General features: G+C 43.5%; 1 protein-coding gene across 2 annotated transcripts; it reads right to left on the minus strand.

Annotated features, from left to right (window-relative positions):
• Positions 1-9144: 9144 nt before the first annotated feature.
• Positions 9145-25976, minus strand: LOC118837568 (zinc finger protein 2 homolog). Of its 2 annotated transcripts, none has more exons than XM_036744527.1 (4): positions 25892-25976; positions 19527-19609; positions 14053-14179; positions 9145-11355 (listed from the first exon to the last, which is right to left on the minus strand). In XM_036744527.1, exons 2-4 carry the CDS (start codon positions 19557-19559, stop codon positions 9605-9607), a joined length of 1911 nt encoding a protein of 636 aa, XP_036600422.1. In that variant the 5' UTR covers positions 19560-19609; positions 25892-25976; the 3' UTR covers positions 9145-9604. The 2 variants fall into 2 exon arrangements, with proteins under 2 accessions (XP_036600422.1, XP_036600421.1); XM_036744526.1 differs by lacking the exon at positions 25892-25976 and adding an exon at positions 20165-20621.
• Between the last annotated feature and the right edge of the window lie 214 nt (positions 25977-26190).

The following is a 26190-nucleotide window of genomic DNA, read 5'->3' on the forward strand; positions in this document are numbered from 1 at the left end:
AGGCTACCACTTTCCTGGAGAATGGAAGAAAGAAATCACTGTAAGCTCACATGAAGAGGTTCTGAGGACAGAATGCAGGCAGTTATTCACTCTACACTTATTAAGTGCCTACTATAGCACTGTGCTTAGTAGGGGATGTTCAAAAGAAGGCTAATGGCAATGTCTTCTCTCAAAGAGCTCGCTGTCTAATGGGGTGGGGGGGGGAGGAACAACTGTAACAACGATGTTGCTTGCAGCTGCTGTGGAGGTGTAAGGCCAGTAACACCAGCACACAGGACGACTGCTAGCACAAGGTCTTTGTTCCAGGGAATCTGGTGATTGCTCCAAGGAAGGTAAAGACTTCCCTCTCTGTTCCTTTGTTTGAATGATTTTAGATCTGTCACTGCCATCCTGAGCTTATGGCTTGAATTGTAGTGTCATGAGAATCCTGCCCTGACTGTGTCATAGGTCTGTTGTGAAGATCCAGTGTTATTTTAGGTGAAGCTCTTTGTAAATTAAATCATCCCTGCTGCTGGGAATTCTTGTTTTTTTCAAATGATTGATATTATCTCTTTAAGTTTGAAAATTCTTTTTGACTAGAAGAATAAATGGAAGAAAAAAATCAGTTTCCTTCGTGCCATCAGAAGATAGAGGATATATTTGTGTGTGTTTGTTTATATTTCTTTGTTTCTTCAGATGCAGGGACCAGGTCTGAAGTGAATTAGAATGCTAAAAAAAAAAACCTCAGCATTTCTGTGAAAGAATCTTGCCACCTTAGATTCATGAGTGACCAGTTTGTGAGAAATACTGGCTCTGATAGAAAGGTGGATAAAAATCCCAATAACTGTAAATTTAATAAAGTCATGTTCTTACAGATATTTAAAACTGAATATTGTGTCAATTTCTTTCCAACTTTATTAAACTGGGCAGTTGGACTCCCAAATATTTTATATTGTTACAATTATTTTAAATGGAATTTCTCTATCTCTTGTTGCTGAGCTTTATTGGTAATATATAGAAATGCTGATGATTTATGTGGCTTTATTTTATATCCTGCAACTTTGCTTAAGTTGTTGTTTCAAGTCAGTTTTTAGTTGAATTAGATCTCCAACCTTCTCTGTTTTAGCTCTTCCCAGTTCAGGCAACTGTACCGCATTTGTGTCACAAAAGGAATTTGGTAGAACTCTTTTTATTCCTGTTTCCCCAAATACTTTGCATAGCATTGGAATTAATTGTTCTTTAAATAATTGGTGGAATTAACTTGTAAATCCATCTATCCTTGGATTTTTTTCTTAGGGAGTTCATTAATGGCTTTGATTTCTTTTACTAAAATGGGGTTATTTTATTCCCTCTTCTGTTAATCTGGGTGACTTATATTTGCATAAATATTCCTCCATTTCACTTAGGTTGTCAGACTTATTTCTGTATAGTTGGGCAAAACAGCTACTAATTATTGCTTTAATTTCCTCTTCATTGGTGGCATTTTCACTCTTTTCATTTCTGATACTGATAATTTGGTTTTCTTCCTTTTTGCAATTAAATTAACCGAAGGCTTATCCATTGTTTTTTTTTTTCTAAAACCAGCTCTTAATTCCATTTATTGGTAAAGGGTGTGTTCAGGGAAGACTGGTACCTCTGGTTTTATGGCTACCAAGCCCTTCTCAGGCCTGCTTTCCACCTTTGGTGTCCCCCTGTTCCACCTACCCCTCACCTGTGGCTCCAAGGAGTAGCAAACACAGCTGCTACACCCTGTTAAATCATTTGGGCAGATGGGCTAAACTGGGTGGGGGGTGGGATAAGCAAGGGGTCTCAAACCCATTGGTGAAATAGGGAGGTGTCTACCACAAACATGAAGACTTCCCCTGGTGGAATGGGTGGATGAGAACAAGTTGTTTCAACAGCCATAAAGACAGCTGAAGGAGGTGCTGTGGACCACTTAAAGCTTGGTTAAATATCAAAGAGACCAAAGTCATCCCCTGCATCTCAAGCCATCACCAGCCATCTTGATTTTGTCTGGCCACTGTGCTGTGATGACTCTGGAGGAGTGAGGCTGATAACTCTGTGCAACTCTGCCTCACTTAAATCTAATTTATGCACAAATCAAAAGACATCACCCATGCCATTTTACCAATCTCAAAGTCCTGTGGTGACAGGCAAGTGACTAAGCAGCAGGTGGGGATACACTGGGAGCTGTAGTCACAATCCTGCACACAGGTGGGCTACAACATAAGGTCATTTCTCACTGGAAGCAGCAGTAGGATTTAGCAGCCCCCTGGGTGTCTGAACAGCCTTTTAAGGATTCCACTGCTCACCTCCTAGTGTGAGGAAGGGGCTAGAAAAAGTGCCCTAAAGCCAATGCCATCTAGATTGGGGGGGAAGCAGAAAATTGGGAAAGAAGTTTTAAAACCAGTATCTATGATCCATATATTCAAAAATATTTATAGCAGCTCTTTTTGTGGTGGCAAAGAATTGGAAATCAAGGAGATGCCCATAAGTTGGGGAAGGGCTAAACAAACTGAGGTATATGAATGTAATGGAATACTATTGTGCTATAAGAAATGAGGATGTATTAGGAGGGCAGAGTTTATAATCTCAAAGAGGATCATATATATGTCTGAAAGGTTCGGAACCGCTGGATATAAGAAATTCTCAAGATAAGAGGCAGAAGAATCAAAGCATATATTTAGGCTCCACAGTAACCAACCCATGAACCAGCACCCCCATTTTGACATATTGATCAAAAGCTTCCAGGCCCAATAAGTACGCCTTACAAGAATAACCAGGAGGCTACAGAGAAGCATGATGGTGTAAAGCAAAATCATGCTTCCCCCTCTATGGTAAAAAGATTACCCACTGGCCTCAAGTCCTTGTTCAGCTTCCTCCCGTAGGTCAGCTCTGCTACCGGCAGCTCCTGCTTCAGCTTTGGCTGTGGCTGTGGCTGTGGCAGCCTCTGGCTCCAACGGAAGCTGTTTTTAACCATCCGGCTTCTTCGGGGGAGTAAGGTACGCCAGGGAAAGCACAGGTTCTTTCAATCTGCTTAAGCAAGGTGAAGGGGTTGACCGGGAAAGCACAGGTTCTTTCGATCAGCTTAAGCAAGGGAAGCAAGGTGAAAGGGGCCGACAAGCTTACTCCAATCCGACATACAAACAGCATTCAGTTCAGGGGAAAAAGCCAAACTAGTCAAGGGCACTTGTTGACTAAGTGCTAAGGAGCCCATTTTTGGTTACCAACACAGAGGAGCAGACAGATTTCATTATAACCTGAAGTGAATTATATGAACTGATACTGAGTGAGGGGAGCAGAACCAGGAGATCATTATACATAATTATAGACACACGGTATCTGTAAGGAATATTTGATAGACTTGACTCCTCTCATCAAGGCAAGATTCAAAGACCCATGACGGAAAAAGCTATGCACATCCAGAAAAAAATTATGGAATCTGAATGCAGATTGAGGCAAACTTTTTGCTCTCTCTTTCCTTTTGTCCTTCTTTTTTGGTGTCATTAGTTCTTTCTCATGATTCACTCCATCCAATATAATTCTTGTTTACAACTGGACTATTATGTAAAAAGTTAAATGTGAAGGTATATGTACAATCTACAATTGATTACATGCTGTCTTGAGGGGGAGAGGAGAGGAAAGGGAGGGAAAGAAAAATTGGAACCCCAAAACTTGTGGAACTGAGTGTGTTAAATTAAAAATAAAAATAATAAATAAATGTAAAAAAAAAAGAAAAAAAACTGATGTCTCTGCTAAAGGTCTCATTTCTGAAGTATACAGAGAACTGAGTCAAATTTTTAAGAATATAAGTCATTCCCCAATTGATAAATGGTCAAAAGATATGAACAGGCAACTTTCAGATGAAAAAATTAAAAATTAAAAATAAAAAATCTACAGTCATGTGAAAAAGGCCCTAACTCACTATTAATTAGAGAAATACAAATCAAAACAACTCTGAGGTACCACATCACACCTATCAGATTGGCTGACATGACAAAACAGGAAAATGATAAATGTTGGAGAAGATGTAGGAAAACTGGAACAGTAATTCATAGTTGGTGGAGTTGGAGAACAATTTGGAACTATGCCCAAAGGGCTATAAAAATGTACATAACCTTTGACCTAGCAATACCACTTCTAGGACTGTATCCCAACGATATTATAAAAATGCAGGAAAACCCCACATGTAAAAAAAATATAAATACCGGGGTATGCCTGAACAAGTTGTGGAATATGAATATAATGTAATACTATTGTCCTATAAGAAATGAGGAGCAGGTGGACCTCAGGAAAACTTAGAAAGACTTAGATGAACTGATGCAGAGTCAAGTGAGCAGAACCAAAACATTGTACACATTAACAGCCACATTGTATGATGACTTTCATAGATCTGGCTCTTCTCAGCAATGCGAGAATCTAAGGCAATTCCAAAAGGAAAATGCTATCCACATCCAGAGAAAGAACTATGGAATCTGAATTGCAGATGAAAGCATACGATTTGTTCTTTTTTGTTTGTTTTGTTTCTTCTTTCTCGTGGTTCCTCCCATTGGTTCTAATTCTTCTTTACAACATTACTAATAAGAAAATATGTTTAATATGAACATATCAGATTGCGTGTTGTCTCGAGGAGTGGGGAAGGGAAGAAAATTTGAAACTCAAAATTTAAAAAAGTGAATGCTGCAAACTAAAAATAAATAAATTTAAAAAGAAAAAGGGGGAAAAAAAAAGAAATGTGCCCTAAAAACCGTCTGCTTACCCAACCTTGGCCCGATTACCAGGGCAGGCAAGGAATCCCACTTTGTGGTCAAAACAGAAACAAAAATGTACAATAATGTCTGTAAAGATTCCACTGACAATCAGTACATAGAATGTGTGCACCCTTATAGACAACACAAAATCCAGGAGACCAGACAGAGAAATAACTCTTGTTACAGGAGAAATCAGCAGGTATTGCATCCAAATAGCAGCACTGAGTGAAACAAGGCTCGCAAATGAAGGCCAGCTTATTGAAGTTGGAGCTGGACATACCATTTTCTGGAGTGGCTGCTATGAAGGGGAGTGCCATGGAGCTGGTGTAGGCTTTGCAGTCAAAACTCATCTACTCAACAAGCTTGTATTCCTGATAAAAGGAGTGAATGACTGGCTCCTGATAATGCTATTGACACTTGCAGGAAAGCATCACAACAGTATCATTAGTGCCTATGCTCCCACCACTATGAACTCGAATGAGATCAAAGAAAAATTTTATGAAGACCTGGAGACCCTTATCACCAATGTGCCAAAGAGGACAAGCTTAAAATTCTGGGTGACTTTAGTCCTAAAATAGGCTCAGACTACCAGACTTGGCAGGGAGTCCTAGGGAGGAATGGAGTTGGAAACAACAATGGTCATTTACTAATGAAAACTTGTGCATCTCATGACCTTCTTATCACCAACACTGTCTTCCATTTACCTAAATGCAATAAAAGTTTGTGGACACACCATCACAGCAAACCTTGACATTTAACAGACTATGTGATTGTAAGAGAAGAGACAGACAGGATGTGAGAGTGACAAAGGCAATGTGTGGTGCAGAGTGCTGATCACAGACTTATCTCCAAGGTAGATATTCCCATTCGACAAAAGCATCAGGCCCAAGGCAAAATGAGTCCCAGAACAATCAATGTCAACAGATTAGAGCACTTCTCTGAGCTGGAGAAGTTTATTGGTAACTTGGAGGGAAAGTTGAGCTAACACACAGTTGGCAACAGTGGAGCAGAAAAGGAGTGGGCAGCTTTCAGAGATTTGGTGCATAGCACTGCATTTGCTCATCTGGGAAAGAACACTCACAAACATCAAGACCAGTTTCATGAAAATGATGGGGAAATTCAGAAGCTGCTAAATGAGAAAAGAGAACTCCATAGGGTTAGCCAGCAGGATAGTTCATCCATCTCTAAGAAGGCAGCACTTAACTCCATCAAAAGTAAAGTACAAGTGAAACTTAAACAGATGTAGGATTCTTGGCTTAGTAAGAAGGCAGATGAAATTCAGTTTTATGCTGATAGGAATAATAGAAAGCACTTTCTGACGTCCTGAAGCCTATTTCTGGGCCAAAGACCTGTGGTGCATCTCAACTGCTCAGTGCTGATGGACCTGCAATGACTAGTAATAAGGACATGATCCTAGAGAGATGGCCTGAACACTTCCATAGAGTTCTCAACAGACCACCATCAATCAATGCTGAGGCCACTGACCTTTTACCTCAGGTTGAAGTCAATCTCTCCCTAGCTGAAGTTCCAACTGAAGAAGACAACTGAATGTCATTAGGCTCCTTTTGTGTGGCAAAGGACCTGGTGCTGATTCTATTCCAGCTGAGGTTTACAATGAAGGGGATCCATTGCTCATACAAAAACTGATTGAAATTTTCCAGGTTCTATGGGAAGAGGAGGCTATCCCTCAGGAGTTTAAGGATGCCTCCATTGTCCATCTCTATAAAGGCAAAGGAAATAGATTGTGCTGTGACCATCACGGGGAGGGGTGGGAAGTGGGGAGAGGCTCAGTCTTTCAGTCAGTGCAGACAAGATTCTTGCCGGAGTCCTCCTTAACAGGCTGATCCTTCATCTGGAGAATGGTCATCTGAGAGCCAGTGTGGCTTCAGAAAGGGCCAAAAAATGGTCAATATGGTGTTTGCTGCCTGACAACTCCAGGAAAAATGGCAGGAGTAGAACAGAGGTCTGTACAGGTCTGGACCTGCACTGTAAGTGAAACGACATAGGCAAAGCCAAATCTGTGTGCCAAAAAACCAACCACCAACCAACCAAACAAAAAAATCCCAGAAGTCTTAAAAGTGATCCAGCTCAACAAAAGGGGCTGTGGAGCATTCCTCACAGTAAAAAGCTGGGCCTGATCAGAGGCTGGGGCCTGTAATGAAGCTACAGCTGGGAGCATTGAACTTGTCAGTCAAGTGAGCCGAGACTTCTGGGAAGGAAAATGCCAGTGGCACCTGTCCCTTCTCCCTGTACTTTAGAGTTCAAGGCTTCAACCTACCTCCAGCCCTTACAAACTTCTGACACCAGTGTTAGGATTTTTACTGAGTCAGTCTCTAACCTAAGAATGCTCTGAGCCCCACAAAGCAGGCCTAGAGACTGGAGTACCAGTAAACAAGTAGTTGAATTAATCAGTTTCACAGTGAGGACTTTTCTCTTAGCTCAAGTAAAACCTCAGGTTATATACTGAAGTCATATCTGGGGAAGGAGGTGGATTAGGAACAATTATTTAGTGGTGTCCCATGACAAATTAGTCCCACAGTTGAACAATTCTGGAGTCAATTCTTTGGCGGTTGTGACTCCCCTATAGTACCGAACCAGAGTTCTGTGACAGGGACAGGTTCTACAGTCTTTCATTCCCTTCATTAAAGGTAGAGTGATTGTGAGGAGTCAGAGCTTTGATTAATCAGTACAACCTCCACTGTAAGCTCTGACTCACAAACCAGAGATGCAGGTCTTGAGAAAACAAAATTATTAGTATAGTGATTACATATATCATAACAATTAATATGAAAATTATCATTTCCTTACAGAGGTTGTTGTATTCTGTCAACCAGGTGAAGCCTATCCCTCAAAATGCAGAGAAGTCCAAGCTAGGTTGAAAATAGAAAAGTTTTATTAGGAAGAAAATCAGGTATTAGTGCCACACAAAAACCCAATGGCCCAGCAGGGACAGAGGTTTATGCATGGGAACCACAAAGGGGAAGTTCAGAGAGGTGTCGGGGAAGAGGATAGATGATCTTTCCCAGGATCAGGTGGACACAGTAGGAGGATGTTTAGCAAGAACAGTGGACTGCAAGGCTGGCTTGGCCTACTTTGGGGAAGGGGGTGGGGGGGAAGTACAACAGCAAGGTCAGCCAGTGAACAGCAGCAAAGGCATCTGGATGTGAACAAGACTATGGCTCACTGCAGGCTCCTTCCATCAAACATGCTTATTACTCTGTGTCCAGTACATGTGCCTATTAAGGTAACTCATGCAAAATGGACATATTAATCTCAGGGGGTATTATCAACAGACAAGTAAAAACTTGAGTTCCACCCTGCTTGGATGGGCTCCACTTAGTCTGGGTGTGGAAGAGGTAAGTGGCTGTGTTGGTAAGCAAAATGGGCTCCTTAGCACTTAGTTCAAAAAGTGTCCTTCAATAGTTTGGCTTTTGTTCCCTTTGAGTAATTCAGTGTATTTCACTGAGTCTTACTAAGTGCTAAGCCCCAGGCCCAAACCCCTATTAGGTGTAAAACCTATGTGGGTGTGGATTGGCAACTAAGGTGGGGCCCAAGGTGGGGCTAACTCCAGGGAGGGTCTAGTTTACATGTCTGGGACAGCAGAGGCTTTTAGACCATGTGGGTTTAAGTCCGCCCCTTTGTGACGATTCTAGGTCACCTGGGTGAGTTGCATGTGTGACTCACCCCTGACACTGAAAAAGATATAAAACTAGGGGTTGGCCTTCTCTTCTTGGAGCTCATTCCTGCAGCAGTGGTGTGACTCTTGGCCAGCCCTTGTTCTGAGCTCCCGGGCTAAACCTAGATGTTGGTAACTATGAATCTGTATTGGGTCTGTCTGCTGATGTTTGTACTTTGTTTGTAATTTGTGCTCTGAAGTTCAGGGTGCTGGATTTTTTCCCCAAACTAAGTGAATGATATTTGTATGCTGAATTAAAAGTAAGCTTGTCAACCCCTTCACCTTGCTTTCCTTAGTTAAAGCTGCTGTTGGCAGCTTTCTGGGTGCTGGCTGTGGGTGGATCTTACACCCCCACAGAAGCTGTGGGTGGATCTTACACCCCACAGAAGCTGCTAGCCAGATTGTGGAAACAGTGGCGGGGGAGGGCTGAAAGTCCAAAGGTCACTTCACTCAGCCTGAGTTAGTTAGGTGGCTTGTGTAGAGAGCTGCCAGCCATGCCCCAATAATGCAGAGGCATCTCCAGCAGATACTCCCTCCTTTGAGACTGGGAATCTGATGTCCCATCCACCCCCATGCCAGATTGAATCAAAATTAGGACTCCCCAGAGAGATCTCAGTTATTCTTCTGTGCCTGGAAGGAAACAAAGACCTGTAACCTGCTCCCCTCCCCATTTACCCAGGCCCCCTTCTTCCCTACAAAACAATAACGAATTAGAATCACTCACCTCTATACTCCACATTAAAGTTTCTCAATCAGCTTTTAATAAAACACCATCACCTCACACCTGGACTATTACAATGGCTGCTAGGGGAGGGGTGTGCCTGCCTCAAGTCTCTCCCCATTCCAGTCCAGTCCCAGACATTTTCCTAAAATGCAGGTCTGACCATGTCCTGCCCCTCTCCCACTCAATATCCAGTATCTTCCTACTGTTTCCAGGAGCAAATACAAAATGCAGTTTGGCATTCAAAACCCTATATAATAACCCTCTCCCACCTTTCCACTCTTCTTATACCTTTTCCCCCCGTGTTTCCTCTTCCATCCACTGACACTGGCCTCCTGGAGCAAGACTCTGCCTCTCTTTGAAAGTATTTACACATTGATTTCATTCATAAAGTTTCTCATCAGGGTGGATTCTCTCATGTGCAGCAAGATGGAAGGTCTTTCGGAAAGTCTTTACAGACTGATTACATTCATAAGGTTACTCTCCACTGTGGATTTTCTGATGGGCTAAAAGACTGCCCCTCTGTGTGAAAGCCTTTCCACACTGATTGCATTCAAAAGGTTTCTCTCCAGTGTGGATTCTCTCATGGGCCAAAAGACTGCCCCTGTGTGTAAAAGCCTTTCCACAGTGATTGCATTCAAAAGGTTTCTCTCCAGTATGGATTCTCTGATGAGCCAAAAGACTGCCCTTCTGTATGAAAGCCTTTCCACAGTGATTGCATTCAAAAGGTTTCTCTCCACTGTGGATTCTCTGATGGGCAAAAAGACTACCCCTGTGTGTAAAAGCTTTTCCACAGTGATTGCATTCAAAAGGTTTCTCTCCAGTGTGGATTCTCTGATGTGCAGCAAGATTGTGCCTGTCTTTGAAAGCCTTTCCACAGTGATTACATTCAAAAGGTTTCTCTTCACTGTGGATTCTCTGATGGCAAACAAGATGGGCATGCTTTCTGAAAGTCTTTCCACATTGATTACATTCAAAAGGTTTCTCTCCACTGTGAATTTTCTGATGTACAACTAGATTGGACCTGTCTTTGAAAGCCTTTGCACATAAATTACATTCAAAAGGTTTCTCTCCAGTGTGGATTCTCTGATGGGCAGCAAGACTGCCCCTCTCACTGAAAGCCTTTCCACATAAGTTACATTCATAAGGTTTCTCTCCAGTGTGGATTCTCTGATGTGTAGTGAGATTGCTCCTCTGTGTGAAAGCCTTTCCACAGTAGTTGCATTCAAAAGGTTTCTCTCCAGTGTGAATTCTGTGATGGGCAGCAAGATTGCCCTGTCCTGTGAAACCCTTTCCACATAGATTACACTCATAAGGTTTCTCTCCAGTGTGGATTCTCTGATGTGCAGCAAGACGGTACCTATCTATGAATGTCTTTCCACACTGATTGCATTCAAAAGGTTTCTCTCCAGTGTGGACTCTCTGATGTGCAGCAAGAGTCCTCTTCTCTGTGAAACCCTTTCCACACAGATTACATTCATAAGGTTTCTCTCCAGTGTGGATTCTCTGATGGCGAATAATGAGTGATCTGTGGCAAAAAGCCTTCCCACATTCATGACATTCATAAAATTTCCCCCCAGTATGAATCTTATGAGATCTATCAGGATTGGAGTCCCACCTAGAGGCCTCCCCACACTGAGCACATGCATAACTTTTCATTCCAGGGTGAAATCTAAGCTGGCAAGGAAGAGATGAATGATGGGATAAGGCTGCTTCACATTCATTATATTCATCAGACTCCTTTGTAATGGGAATTTGCTGATGAGTAATGAGCTTAGAGTTTTGACTCAAGCCCTCATCTTTGTTACTTACACAAAGCATTTCTCCAGTATCACTTTTCTGATGTCTCATGAGGTCTGAACTCCAGTTCCAGGCCATTTCCCATTGATTACCTAGATATACTGGCATTTCAGGAGCCTTCTCATGGGACTGAAAAAGCTCTACATGTTCAATAAAGCATTTGCTATATTCACTCTCCTGAACAGACTCATTCCCTGAGGTCATTTTCTTACACTGATTCAGGATACAAGATTGACTGAATCTCTTTCCAGTTTCATCAAATTCATATTCACTCTTTGGATTTTTATCTAAGTTGAGATCAGAATCACAGATTTCTCTCCATTTGAAGTCCCAGGGACCATCATTCATGAATCTATGCAGGTCACATTTTTCCAGAAAAATTCCAAGACTTCTAGTCACCTCATTTACTTCCAAGCTGGTCTCTAAATCTGAAAACAAACAAACATATATATACCAAAAGATATACAAATATAAGTATATGCAATTGCAATGGGTAGTGGAGACTTATGTGACTCATGACCTTCTATAATAGTAATGTAAATTTGAAGATCTTTCCCACTCATTAATAGGCCCATGTGACCTTCTCATGTCACAGGAAACCTAAGTCACATCTGGTTGGAGGAGCTTGCTGAATAAGAGGCACAGGAAAGGGTGCAGCAGGAAATGCTCAGAGCAAGTTAGAACTGCTGTGTTTTAAGTTCTTTGCTGTTATGATAAAGTGTACTTATTGGTTTGGGGATTTGCTGGCTGCTTGGATGGGATGGACTTATTGGGCTTTCAGAGATTGATTGTACAGCATCACATTTACTCACTTGGGTCAGAACACTTGTAACCATCCAAACTGGTTTGATGGAAATGATGGAGAAATGCCAAACCTAATAAAGAAATAATGAAAACTCTACAGGGCCTACCAGTCCCTGGGTTTGTAGTCACAGCTGTACTCCCAGGAATTATAAACTGTCTAGAGTTATTTTCAATGGGGTAACTCTTACTATATCTCCCTGCAGAGTTTTGTTGGTGATATATAGGAATGGTGATGATTTATATGGGTTTAAATTATACCCTGCTACTACTCTGCTAAAATTATTACCTGCTTTAATAAACTTTTGATTGAGTCTTTGGGATTTTCCAAGCATATGATCTTATTTACCAAAAAAAAAAAAAAGTGAGTTGTATTACCTCCTTCCCTATTCTGATTACATCTATTTCTTCTCTTATTGTTATTCCTAGTATTTCCAATAGAATATTGACTAGTATAGGTGACAGTGAGCATCCTTTTTTCACACCAGATCTTACTGGGAAGGCTTCCACCTTATCCTCAACACAAATAATGCTTGCTGATATCTTTAGGTAAATGCTCTTTTTTTAATCAACTGAAGGAAAAATCTATAACTACCTATAGTTTTAAGCATTTTTAAAAAATAGAAATGAATATTATATTTGATTAAAGCTTATTGTTCAGCTATTGATAAAAGCATATGACTTTTGTTACTTACTACTGACATAATTATGTGAATAATTTTCTGTAAGTTCAAGCATCCCTCCATTCCCTGTAGAAATCCAACTTGGGCTCAATGTACACAATCTTTGTAATATATTCTGCTAATTCCCTAGCTAGTGTTTTATTCAGGATTTTTGCTATTCAATCAAATATTTTGATATTCAATCAAAAAATTGTCTTTCACTTTTCTTCTCTTTTTCATTCTTCCTGGTGTGGGTATTAATAACATATTTATTTTATGAAAGGAGTTGGTAGTACCCCTTCTTTGCCTATTTTTCCAAATTACTGATTTCATATTAGAATTATTTGATCTTTAATGGTTGGTAAAATTCCCTTTCAAATCCATCTGCTCCTGATGCTTTTTTCTCAGGAAGCTCATTTGTGGCCTATTTAATTTCTTTACCTAAAATAGGTTTACTTAGGTCTGCTAGTTCCTCCTCTGTTAATCTCATGAGAATAAGGTTCTAGCACTACTTGCCCTGATTCCCATCATAGCTCATCAGAGGTTTTCAATATTGCTTAGATTATGTGAATTCACAGGCCAGGGAAATAAACTATTTCCACCTCTTTGACAAATTACTTTTTAAAATTTTTTTTAATTTATTGAATGAAACAAGTATTTCCATAATATAGTAGCATAAAAAAGATGATTGTACATGAAACTGCAAATTTACTATGAACAACTTTCTATTCCTTTCAAACTGAGAACAGAATAAACAAATAAATTTCTTTTTTTGGTCCCTCCCCTCAGGGGTTGGCTACCATTACATATAAATAGGTACGTATGTCTCTGTGGTTGTACGTCTGTGTACACGGTTTCAGACACACTGCTTTACAGTTTTCCCAACTTTTTTTTTTTTTACCAAATACTGAATTCTTATCCCCAAATATTAAGTCTTTACACTTCGTAAACACAAGGTTACTATATTTATTTCCCGCTGTATGTTCCCACTATTCCATTGATCTTTCCTTCCATTTCTTACCCAGTACCAGAGTTTTCATACTTACTGCCTTACAGCAGAGCATAAGATCTGGTACTGCTAAACCTCCTTCCTTGACATTCTTTTTTTCATTTTTCCTTTGATATTCTTGACTTTTTTCCTTTCCTAAATGAATTTTCTTATTACTTTTTCTGATCCAGTAAAAAAATAATACTGGTAATCTAAGTGGAATGGCACTGAATGTAGAAATGTTTGGATAAAACTATCATTCTTATTATATTAGCAGTACCTACCCAAGAACAATGAATATTACTCCAATTACTGAAGTCTGACTTTATTTGTATATAAAGGTTTTAATAATTTTGTTAATATAGTTTCTGTTTTTGCTTTGGCAGTTGGACTCCCAGGTATTTTATAGCATGTACAGTTTGAGGCAATTTGTTTTCTTCCTTTAAGGAGATTCTTGGAGAGCCAAGTAATTCCTGTCCTATTCTGACATCTCGCCAGAACCCCTCCCATTCCTTTTAGCATAGCATTTTCAGTGGATGTAGAATGGGTGCACCCAGAAGACTGCACTCAATGAAGTTTCTGAGGTTGAGATGTGTCAGAATATGGATCCATTCGCTGCAACTTGTGAAAATTTTGGCCTGACAAGTAACATTTAAGAGAAGAATAGTCCTTACCCAGGGATAGCATGTTCTGGATATTCTCCATCATGACCTCCTTGTACAGCTCTTTCTGAGAATGGTCCAAGAGGCCCCACTCCTCCTTAGTGAACTCCACAAACACATCCTTGAATGTCACCAACTCCTAAACCATCAAAAGTCACAAGATTTAGAGCTAAGAGACTCCAGAATTCACCTAGTCCAACCCTCTTCAACTTAGAAGATGAAACTGAAGCTCAGAGAAGGATTTTCCTAAAACTCACATAACCTTTATGAGCCAACACTTGAAATCAGTTATTAAGAATCTAATGAAATATGAAGAAAAGCAGTTTACATTTGAAGTGAGAGTCATGATGGAATAATAAAAGCTAGAAAAATGTCTTACTATACATTGCTTCTCCTGATGGACTTAGGGACAAGATGTGTGCTATATCAGTGATGCCCAAAAATCTGTGGAGGAGATAACGAGGTCATGTGTCCTCCTGTGTCCTTAGGGACATATTAAGAATATTCTATGAACACTTTGTGAGAAGTTGGTAAGTACTGTGCATTCTGGGAGAAAAAACCAACTTAACAGTAATCCCTGAGGACAGAAGGAAGACATGATCAAGTTTGCTAAAAGTCTGTAATAAAGTCTGAAGTAGAGAAGAGTATGAAAAGGATTCTAAAGGGAGATCACTCACAATCTGGCCTCGGCTGAGTGGAATGAGACTGTTTCCACCCAAGTGAAGAGTTCTCTATTCTCACAAGGAAATGTTACCACGACCCTAGGTATGATGAATCACAATCAAACATCTTCTATGTTTCCTGTATGATTGCTTTCAGTTGTTCATGAAATACATTCTTTCATCTTAATAATTATAGAGAAATAAAAGTAACTATGTGGAAAAAAGAGAGTTCCTTCCTTCACTAAAAATGTAAAATGTTATCAACTGAGGTTAGAGATTGAGCTAATGTATGAGAAAGACATTGACAATCCAAGAAAAATAAAATTATTTCAACATGCTACTGCAACTCTAGAACACTGGGGTTAGGTTTAGGGAGTGAAAAGAATGAATCAAAAGGCAGACTGATAGAGGATCATACCAGAATGTGGCCACTTCTTCAAATCCTTTGATGTATGGGAGGGCTCATCTATTTTTCCAATCTGCTACATGCAAAACATATGTTTAGCCAAGGCACTTGGCATTTGATGCTGTTTATTTCTAGCAGAATGGTATGATTCACTGTTTAAGAAGTTGTATTATTGTGGAACATTTCTCTTTCCTGTACATCTCTTCACCTTTTTATCATTTTATATTTCATTGAAAACATCTGATTTATCTTGTATTGGTGCATTTCACTTACAGCTTCCTTTATGTCTATTATTGAACTTCTGAGCAATAAAAGTTTTAGTCTTTTCCTGATTCCCAAGAATTTACAATTCTTTTCTTTTCACTGGGTGTTCTGAGTCATGATTCTTCATTGGAGTCTATTTATTCGTAAAGGAAGGCCATGCTTGTCTTCAGCGATAACACATTCACTGAATCTGTAACTTGTTCTTCTCAGAAGCTCTTGCCCATCTCTTTCCTTCCCCATTCTCCCACATTCTCTCTCCCCCACCATGGGGAGAGCTCATATACTCCAAAGACCTACGTAAGAAGAGGGTCAGCTCACACGTCTCCTCGCTGGATCATCTGCACTTTAGTGCACTATTTTAGAACTTCTCATTGACTTTGCCACCATGCCCAAGTGTCTTTTGTCCAAAATCTCTTCCTTTGGTGTGTTGTCTTCCCACTGAATGTATAATCTTGTGGCAGCTAAGTGGCTAGGTGAGTAGAGCAATGGCCCTAGGGTCAGAATGACCTGAGTTCAAATCTAACCTCAGACACTTAAGTCACTTAACCCCAATTGCCTTGCCTCCCTGCCTCCAAAAAAAGAGTGTAATCTTTATGGGGACAGGAGAAGCTTTCTTCTTTTCTGTTTAAATCCCCAGGCCTTAACACAGTGCATAGATAGCATTATTCAGTTCTGTCTGACTTTTTTAGACTGCATTTGAGATTTTCTGAGGAAAGCTACAGGAGTGATTTCCCATTTCCTGCTCATGCTCATTTTAAAAATGATGAACTGAGGCAAAAAGAGACTTAAGTGGCTCAGGGTCACACAGCTAGTAAGTGTGTGAGGCCAGATTTGAACTCGTGCACATGAATCTTCCTGTTTCCAAGCCCAGTGCTCTTCCCACTGGGCCACCTTCATGCCCTCTACTCACTGCTTAACCCTTTTCCCATCTTGGCTTCCATCCTTCTCCTGAAAGGGCTCTCTGCAAACTTAGCACTGATGCTTTAATTACCAAATCTGATGAACTTGTTCTGTAAAATTTGAATTCAGTTAAAAGGCTGCACTTATGGACCCAGAAGACCGCAGGTTCCCCACCCCTGCTCTAGACTGACTGGATTCAGATATTAGGAAAGAGTCATTTGGATCCAATGATGTTCTTCATTCTTATCTTTAGAATTTCTGAACATATGGCCTTAATATCAAAAGTTAAGAGTATTTTTCAAGAAAGTATGACGCACCGGTAGAGGGTAAAACACCACAAGTGTCTATGTGACTTTATAGGAGACCATATCATAATTTTGTTTAGGACACACTCAGTTCCATTTGCTGCCAGGACCTCAAAGTATAGGGCCCACTCCTTTGGATTAGCCTAGTGCCAGAGTTTTATTGTGGCAGTCTTCCTACTCAGAAGCAGAAGGGACTCAGTCAGAAAATGGGATAAAGTAGGGAGAACGGGAATTGATGGACAGATGAGGGAAGAAGAGTTCTCAGGGGGAACCAGTGTTTTGCATTTTGGCCCAGGTACAATGTGAACCTTGGGATGGAAGTTGGTGTACTAGGAGAAGGTCAAAGTAGAAGAGGGGTCATTCCCCTGCCCACAGCATTGCAGCTGATGGAGACCAGGAATAGGAGTAGAGAAGAAGGCAGGGGTCTGAGTTTCTAACCATGAGTATGAATAGAGGAAGAGGATGATCCTGGGACCTCATGATTGAGGCAGAAAGAGACTGGTGGATGCTCTCAGAAAGGTCTTGGGTCGCTGAGGTCATAAGCCATAAGGCTTTCCATAGGGCCCACATTTCTAGGCAACTTCTGCCTTTTAGTCCTCCTCCTGGCAGACTCCCTGGCTGGAAGAAGCAGCCCTTTTCCTTGAGATAAAGATGTCTTCTAAAAATCCAGTGCTGGGCTTGGAGTTCCCAGGAGGTCAAAAAGATCAGATGGCCTACCTGTACTCTGACTACCCTTCAAAGACCAAGAAGTGTTCTTTGATGCCACCATCACGCCATGATTCCGGCTTCACTCAGCCCTCTAGAGCCCCGCAGAGGCCGTGCTCTCCTTCATGGGGAGACTTCTCAATTGGCCCAACCCTTCTTTCCCTACTGCTACTCTCTGGCCATCTTTATGCCACCCCCTCCCAAATCTCTTTCCTCCTTAAATTCTGGCAAGCACAATCCCACCTTTGGCACTCATATCCCCAAATCTGACTACTGAGGCTTTCACAGAGTAAGTGGGTGAGGGCTTATAAAAGCGAATTTCTGAGAAACCATAACTGACTCCTCCTGCTGCTATACTGGATGTCCTGAGGTCAATGTCCTCAGTGTCCCCTTCAGTACCTCCCTTCCCCCACTCTCTTTGAGAAAACTCATGGGACTCACTTCCTGTGCTGTTATTCGGTCTAAGAAGGCACAGAGGGCGTGGCAAATGTTGATTAACTACTAATCAAGCAGGTACCATTTTCTTTGGACTGGTGTAAATAGCAATGCTTGTGTTGGTAATCAAAACGGGCTCCTTAGCACTTAGTTCAACAAGTGCCCTTGAAGAGTTTGGCCTTTGTTTCCTTTGATTAATTCAGTGTCTTTGGGTCTTACTAGGTGCTAAGCCCCAGGCCCAAAACCCTATTAGGTGTAAAACCTATGTTGGTGTGGATTGGCAACTAAGGTGGGACCCAAGGTGGGGCTTACTCCAGGGAGGGCCTAGTTTACATGTCTGGGACAGCAGAGGCTTTTAGACCACATGGGTTTAAGTCTGCCTCTCTGTGATGATTCTAGGTCATGTGGGTGAAAAAGATATAAAAATCAGGGGTTGGCTGTCTGTCCTTTGGAGCTCTCTTACTCACAGCAGTGGTGGTGCATGTGACTCTGGGCCAGCCCTTGTTCTGAGCTCCGGGGCTGAACCTAGATGCTGGTAACTATGAATCTGTATTGGGTCTGTCTGTTGATTTTGTACTTTGTAATTTGCTCTGAAGTTCAGGGTGCTGGCTTTTTTCCCTGAACTAAGTGAATGATATTTGTGTGCTGAATTAAAGTAAGCTTGTCAACCCCTTTAACCTTGCTTTCCTTATTAAGGCAGATCAAAAGAACCTGTGCTATTGGCAGCTTTCTGGGTGCTGGCTGTGGGTGGATCTTACACCCCCACAGAAGCTGCTAGCCGGATTGTTGAAACAATGCTAAGGGCTTAAAGAGACATTTCTACATTTTATTTCTTTTCCTAAAAATGTTCCTTTCTCTCTCTCTGTCCCCTAATTTGATCTTACCCCAAATTTCTCTGTAAGCCTGCCTACAAGACCTCAGGGATCCTACCCAAAGGATGGGTCAAGTACCTCAGGAGGAGAGTCTCTCTCTATGCCCACAGTGGAACTGTTAGACACATATGTCCACTAGGGAGTATATCACACTCTTGAGTCGATAAACCACCATACACTGTCTGTAACCTGTGCTCCCTTATTCTGCCTGTCCCTGCAAGGACTCTGACAATTCTCACGACAGGGTCAAAGCAGATAATATTTATATGGCTCCTTGCACATAGCAGACACCATGTAACCAGCCCCTCAGCACTTTCCAGTCTTCTTACACCTTGATCCTCCCTTCTCTGACACCCAGGGACACTGGCCTCCTGGATGATCCTTGACCAAGATCCTCCATCCCCTAACCCTGTGCCTTCCCAATGGCTGCCTCTCATGATGGGAATGTCCTCCCACCTCACCTGGGCCTCCTGGCTTCCTTCACATCTCAGGTAACATCTCACCTGAAAACAAGTTATTCCTGGTCCCTTCCCTCTGACAGAGCCTCCCATCCACACTGTACAAAGCTTGTTTGCACACAGATGCTGACATGTTTTCTCCCAATTAGACTGTGAGCTCATGGAGAGCATGGACTGTTATTTCTTTAAACTTTCTTTGCACAACCAATATGTTAGCACAGTGCTAGGCACAGAGGAGTCACTTTCTAAATGCTTACTGACTTGACCTAAGAAATGGTAACTGGGAAGGACTCAAAGAGATCAAGGGGAGGCTTGTGTGGCCCAAGGCAGGAGGAAATGAGCAGAATCAGGAGGACAATTTCTGTTCTGCTGACAGACCTGCAAAGCACAACCTAAGTCTAACAGGATGAAGCTTCCTTGGCTCTCTTGGATTCCAGCTTTGCTGATGCTGGTCAGGTCTGTAGATGGACTACACTCACCTGGGATGAGGGTCTCTGGCTCCCAGGTGCCATTCTCCTTGGTCTCTCTCCTAGGAATAGGCTTTAGTCCTCAGCAACCTGACCTGTGGAGAGAGAAGAACCTCAGGGTGGGAGAGATACTGGCTTTGCTTTCTCTTCCTAGGGTGGATGCTAGAGTGATAGAAGGTGAGCTCTCAGAGCAGTTACAAAGGTCCTGCCCTGCCCTCAGGGGAGAGACTCCACCACAGGAGGAGGGCAGCAGGGGGGGTCAGATTTGTAAGTGAACTTCTACTGGAACAGGACTTGCCACCCTCCAGAACTCCCTCCCTTTGGCCTCATGCCCCTCCCCCATCCTCCTACAAGGACTCAGGAGGCAGAAGGGGCTTGGGATCCCACATTGGATGAGAGCAGTCAGAGCCTCAATGGCTCCAGATCCAGACTTCTGCCTCCACCTGATACTATAGGTGAGATACATGGGTCAGGCAATTGTGACCCAATGGTAAAACTGGAGATGGCACCTGACAACAGAATTGTACTGTACAGGTCTCTAACCTGGGCATGGATAGAAGCAAAACTCAGCAGGTCAGAAGTAGTTGTGCCAGCAATCAAGGAGGGGTATAATTAATTTCATTTCAGAGGCAGGGGGGAGGTTTGCAAACCTGAAGTCCTCTTTTGGGGAGGGCTTCTGCTGCTTTGGGAAAGGCAGAGTTTATACTCATGCAAATCACAATTGGGCTGGATCAGGACAATCATTTTTAGGTCTTCAGTTGCCATTTCCAGGGCAGATTCATGCAGGGCATTCCTGGGTCCTGTGGGAAACAGTTCTTAAGTTGATTGTCTCAAGTCTTGAGGGTCGTGGTTACTTTGTGGGGCACAGAGCCAGTGTTCTGGGGGAGGAACAGTTTTCACAGTCTCCGATTCACTTCACTGAACTTAGAGAAGCACAGGAATGTCCAAGCTGTCAAAAGTTGGTTGATCACTTTGAGCTGCTGTGAGTCTGACTCCCAAGGCAAAACCCCCTGGGAAAATGGTAGTTCTGATAAACCTAGGTAGTTAGTATATTCATTACACATAGCATATTGATTAATATGGGAATCATTAACCCCTTTACACAGGCTAGGACATCTGGGATGTGAAAGGGAGCCTGGACAAGTAGCAGGGACAACCCCCAGAGCCAGGATTTGCAGGGAGGCCTGCTCCTGGCAAGCCTGGAAGACCCTCAGCAAGAGGTCAGAGGGGGAAGAGGAGGCCCAATGGAAACGTCAGGCAGCAGAAATGGGGTGTGGGGAGGGGCCCTTGTTGAGACCTGCTGGCACCTGCATGTGCAGAGCTGGCTCACAGAAGTCAGAGAGATCTCAGCTCCAAAGGAAAGATGCAAAGAGATTTCACCAAGGGAAGTAGGCAGAGAGACCTTAGCCTCAAAGGAGGAAGAGACATCTCAGCTCCTAGCACTTCTGTTCCCAGCCAACCTGCTCAGGACAGGTCTTCCTCATCCCAAGAGTCCTGCCCAGCCCTGCTGTCCATTCTATAGATTGACCCCTTTTCTCCCCCCGCCCCCCCCTTTACCCCAGGGAGAGAATTCCACCAGGACCACCAGCCACCTGGCTGGTGATCTCTGAGAGCTCCCTTCCCCATTTCTCTGCCCCCCCTCTCTCTCCCTCCCTCCCTCCCTTAGCCTTCTCTGGACCCCAAATCTCCTCATCGGAATCTCTTACCCTTCCAGCTCTCCCCCTGCTACACTCATCTTCTTCCCCACAAGGATATGCCCAGCCCACCTCCCCCCTGGTTCTCCCAGTCATTCCCCTCCCCTGATTCCCTCCTTCCTCTTTCTTCTCTACAGCCTGGGTCCAGACCTGCCCACCCCCGCTGAACTCACCTACAAACTGGAGACATTTACACCCTTGGTTGATCTCGAATCCTGACCTTCCATACCCCAATCCTAACACTGGGGGGGGGCCTTTCCTTCTGTCTTGTTTTTATTTCCCAAGTGATCTTCCCTCTCTGGAAGACAGCTGGATCCTAGTAAGGAGCTGAGACCAGGATATTACAACCCCTGGGCCCAAGTCATGTTATAGCTCAAGTTATAAACTTTATGTACTGATATAAACCTTCACATCTGCTTCCAAGTCTAGGTCTTTGGCTGTTGCCTGATTGTGCAACTAAAATCTATCCCCTGGGAGGCCCCACTATTTCTCTCTTCACCCCTCAAAACCTGGGTTCTAATGAGAAGTGGAGAGGTGCAGGAAGCAGGACATGTTGGCTCTGGGGCACAAGGAGGGCAGTAGATTAGGAAGGAGGTCAGTGAGGCCTGACATGGGATAGCTATTGGGGGTAGGGGGAGAAAATAGCCCAGCACAGAATCCTTAATGATCCTTCTGGTATCATCATCATTATTATCATTTTACAAAAGTAAAGACAGACCTCAGCCACCTAGGCCTTACATGACAATGAGGAGTGGAGGGCAGAGAGAGCCTCCAGGGTGGAAAATGTTACTGGGGTAGGCAGTCAGGCCTCAGGGCATAGACTGACACTCATACCCCAGGTACAGGAGCAGAGGGGGATGTCACCTCCATTCTCATATTCTCAACTGGAGAGGAAAAGGAAAGTTTGGAGATGAAAATTAAAGCCAAAAGGAGTATACATACATATATATCTACATACAGATTTATATATTGACATATTTTTGTGTGTGTGTATATATATGTGTATATATATATATATGTGTGTGTGTATATATATATATATAGCACAGGTTCTTTCATCTGCTTTCCTAAAGGAAAGCAACTCAAAAGGGTTTAACAAGCTTATTTTGATTAAACATACATATATCATTCACTTAGTTCAATGGATAGAGTCAGCACCCTGAAATTCAGAGAAACTACAAAAAGAAATTGCAAGCAGGAATTACAGAGAAAAGAACACAGAGCAACTGACCAAAAGCAATACACACATAGTCACCAGAGAGAGAAGCACCAACATCTGGGTTGTTCAAAGGGATGGGGATGGCAGGGGGCACTCCTCAAAGGATGCCCCAAGTCTCATCTGGCTACAAACATAACACTCTTCCCATGAATGCGCCCCAAAACAAAATTCTAACCTCAGAGTGTATATACACTTCTTCAGGGTCAGAGGGCATCTCAACCCTCCAGCTCCAACTCCTCTAACTTTCTGCTCCACCAGCTCCTCTTCCACTCATTCAGCAAGCTCTTCCCACAGGCTTCATGAGACTTAGGCTTATAGCATAAGCCCACTGATTCTCTCTTGAAGGGGGCCTCCACTAACTGGCCAGTCCCCATCAAGATGTTCTGAAGGAATTAATTAGAGACCTATCTCCCCTGGCCCCACCAGATATTCTGACCAAGGGAAACATCCCCACTGAAACAAACTCTACAACTCCTGAGACCAAAGTTAACATTCTCCCCAAACCCAAATCACCTGACGTCCTGTCTCTATTACCCAATCAGCCCAATGAGAAAAGTGGCTGCCCAGCCTCCCCAGATGGACTGAGGCTGGGCCAAACCCTACATATGTCTCTATTTCCCCTTGTCCCCTTGAGGTGCTACCCACAGGGCAACTGCCAGGGAGCTGATGCTACTTTATCTTCTAGGAGGAATTCCAATTTGGTGGAACAGGGGAGAGGGGCCTGGGCCTGGAGTCAGGAAGAACTGAGTTCACATTTGACCTCAGACACTTCCTAGCTGTATGATTCTGGGCAAGTCACTGGACCTGTCTGTCTCACTTTCCTCAACTATAAAGTGGAGAGAATAATGACACCTCCCCCCAAAGGCTGCTCTGAGGATTCCATTGCTCAAGTGCTTGGCAGTGCCAGGGACATGGGTGTGATTTAAGCGCCACCTATTATTATCTGGATTTTTCTCTGGGAGGTTGTTAAGAACTCTGGGCTGAGGAATTCCCCAACACTCACTTCAATTTGCTTAAGGCAAGACACTGTTTCTTCTTTGTACTCCAGTGCAGTGTCTGGAGCTTAGAGATGAGGAAACTGAGGCTAAGAGATCAAGTGACCTGACAGCTGACAGGTATGTGAGGCAGGGTTTGAACTCAGGTCTAGTGAGATCCAGCACTACCCACTGTACCATCCAGCTAGTTCCCATCATGGTGATGATTGAGAGTTACGTACAAAAAAGTGGGCCCAGGACAGAAGGAGAATTACCCCCACGGGGAAGGAGGTAAGCAGGGAGCAAAGGAGGCCAGGCCAGAAAAGAGATCCCCAGGTTATCAGCCCAACAGGCAGGAGCTGAACCAAACAGGAGAGACTCTCCAAAGCCAAGTGTTTATCCCACAGGGAGTAATTGTGGGAAACAGATGGAAGGAGTTTTGTTTCACAGGATTGAAAGCACTTCTCCCCTCTCCCCCATCCCCCCCAGCTTTAGCAGAATGTAAGTCAGGTGATTGGTTCTAATCAGAGCTGTGATCTAGCAGAAACCAGACTTCTGATGGGGTAAAAGGTCAAAGGCTTGTGCACCTGCTTAAGGAGTTTTTTAAGGGGGACATGAGGTGGGCAATTCAGGGGATCTGGCCAATGAAGAGCCAGGCAGGAGATTTGAACTGGGAGTCAATAAATGTATTGCCATTTGTCTGACTCCTTGTACTCTCCTGTACTCTGTTCAGGGGACGAACCCATTCATTCAGAAAGAATAAATATAAAATATAATTAAAACTTTCCTGGCTTTCTGCCTACTATTGTTTATTCCTAGACTACATATGTTTCTAACAGTGATAGTTGAAAATAACAATTGTTACGGAGATGTGAGGGAAAAGTGAATGAATGGACTATGCCAGGGGTGGGAAACCTTTTCAAGTTATTTAGTTATCATAAAATAAGGCTGAATTCAAGAAACTTCAATGAGATATACTTTAAAATGTACATTCTTTGGTAAAAATCTAACTACTATGAATAATTTTAATAAATGAAAACTACTTGTTAATTTTTGAGTAACAAAGGCCACAGGTTCCCACCCCTGGGCTAGGGTCTTTACAAAGGATACCGCTGCTTTTAGGTGCCTGCACGATTTGCAGGAGGTGGAGAAGGGAGCAGGGGATGGAAAAAGCAGAGACCTTCCAGTACAGGGAGCTTTTTGCTTGGAAATTGCCTGTGAAAATTAGGAAAGAGGATAGCTTAAGGATGAGAAGGTAAAGTGAAGGTCTTTTAAAGATGGGGGAGATCTGGGCGTTTCATGTTTTTGTTAGCACTTCAGCGGATTCGGTGCTGAAAGAAGTTGTAGTTCAGTCACTTTTAGTGGGTTGTGATGGGGTGCTTGGACCCCAATTCCAAAATCACGTCACTCCCCGGCCTCACAACACTGCCGTTTCTCTCCAGGCCGAGGGAAGCATGCCCTAGCCAAAAAACCCTTTACCTGTCTTCCTGACGCAGTGGCCAGCTGCCCCTATAGAATGTAGTAGTTTGAACCGGCTGTTCGCCGGCTGACCCGGCCGTGTCCTGGGTCATAGAGACATTTACTACTCACTGAACCATCAAGTGCATCCTAGACCTAGACACGAGCGTCCCCCCTTATACCGACCTTGTCTTAACTGGACACTGACGGGGAAGCCTGGGTATATCCTTGAGTTACCTTAATGACCTTTCAGGCCTAAAACCACGCCTCCATGTAGCCCCGCCCCCAGAACTGTTTCCCAGTGAACTGAGTAAAATCCCCGTGCAGTAGAGACTCAAAGTGCATGTTCCTTTAAGAACTAACCACGCCCCGATCCCGCCCCCATCACCTAGTTAGCATACCGGGCAACTGGTATATGTCTTCCTGTGGTATAATCTATATAATCTTCACCTGGGTCCCCTCCTACACCGCAGGTTCCCTAAAATCTCTTGTCCAGTTAAAGCCTAATAATGAACTTTCGCCATCTTGACTTAAAGCATGCTTGGGTCCGAGAATCCATCCCAGGCCCTCGCCCCGGTACATTGATGTCGGGGTTCCCGGATCTCATTTCGGGGCTCCGGCATAATCCCCCTTCCTGACGGGGAGCCTTGTCTGGGGACACTCGGCCCCTCTCTCTGCCTCTTCCAGGAGCTCCCTGGGCTTACAGGCCGACAGGCCGGCCCCGGCTCCCTGCACACCCGGGTGTCGCCCCCACCAGGTCTCTCACACAAGCAGAAAACCTCGGTCTTCCGGCCTTACACGGAAGCGCTTCATGTCCTCTGGCGACACTGCTCGGCCCGGACCCTCCAGAGGACCCGGACAAATGGCCTGCGGCGGAGCTCTGAACGGCTTTGCCCCCGGCAGGGAGAGGGACACAACTTCCCTCCGACCCGCTTTAACGTCCCTTCCCCAGGACCCAGAGCTGAGGGAATAATGCAGGAGCCCCTAGAGAAATTTACTGCAGAAAAGGGAAAGAAGACGTACCTCACTCACCTGATGATCCCCTTCTCTTGGACGGAGCAGGATCCGACCGACAAAGTCGGGTGGCTCTCAAGCTGCCGTGTCAATCCGTTCTCCCTCCACGGCAAGGCAGGAACTTTACCAGGAAGCTAGCCGGCTTCTACAGGATGTCCCGCCCTCTCACCCATCGATGCCGCCTTCTCATTGGTCGCCTAAACTACTACTTGCAGGGCGTTCACCACCAGCGGCACTTCCGGACTCCCAGCAGGCCTTGAGCCTACCTGACCCGCCTCCTCATTGGTCTCCTGGACTTCCGCGGCCGGACTCGGTTT

Source organism: Trichosurus vulpecula, chromosome 2 (assembly GCF_011100635.1).
Source record: "Trichosurus vulpecula isolate mTriVul1 chromosome 2, mTriVul1.pri, whole genome shotgun sequence".
Classification (NCBI taxonomy): domain Eukaryota; kingdom Metazoa; phylum Chordata; class Mammalia; order Diprotodontia; family Phalangeridae; genus Trichosurus; species Trichosurus vulpecula.

Coding starts and splice junctions, on each gene's coding strand:
- LOC118837568 (XM_036744527.1), bottom strand. CDS start 19,559: ATGGCACCTGGGAGCCAGAGACCCTCATCCCAG. Junction 14,180..19,526: donor GCCAGAGACCCTCATCCCAG/GTGAGTGTAGTC, acceptor TTGATGGTTTAG/GAGTTGGTGACATTCAAGGA. Junction 11,356..14,052: donor CCAGAACATGCTATCCCTGG/GTAAGGACTATT, acceptor GTTTGTTTTCAG/ATTTAGAGACCAGCTTGGAA.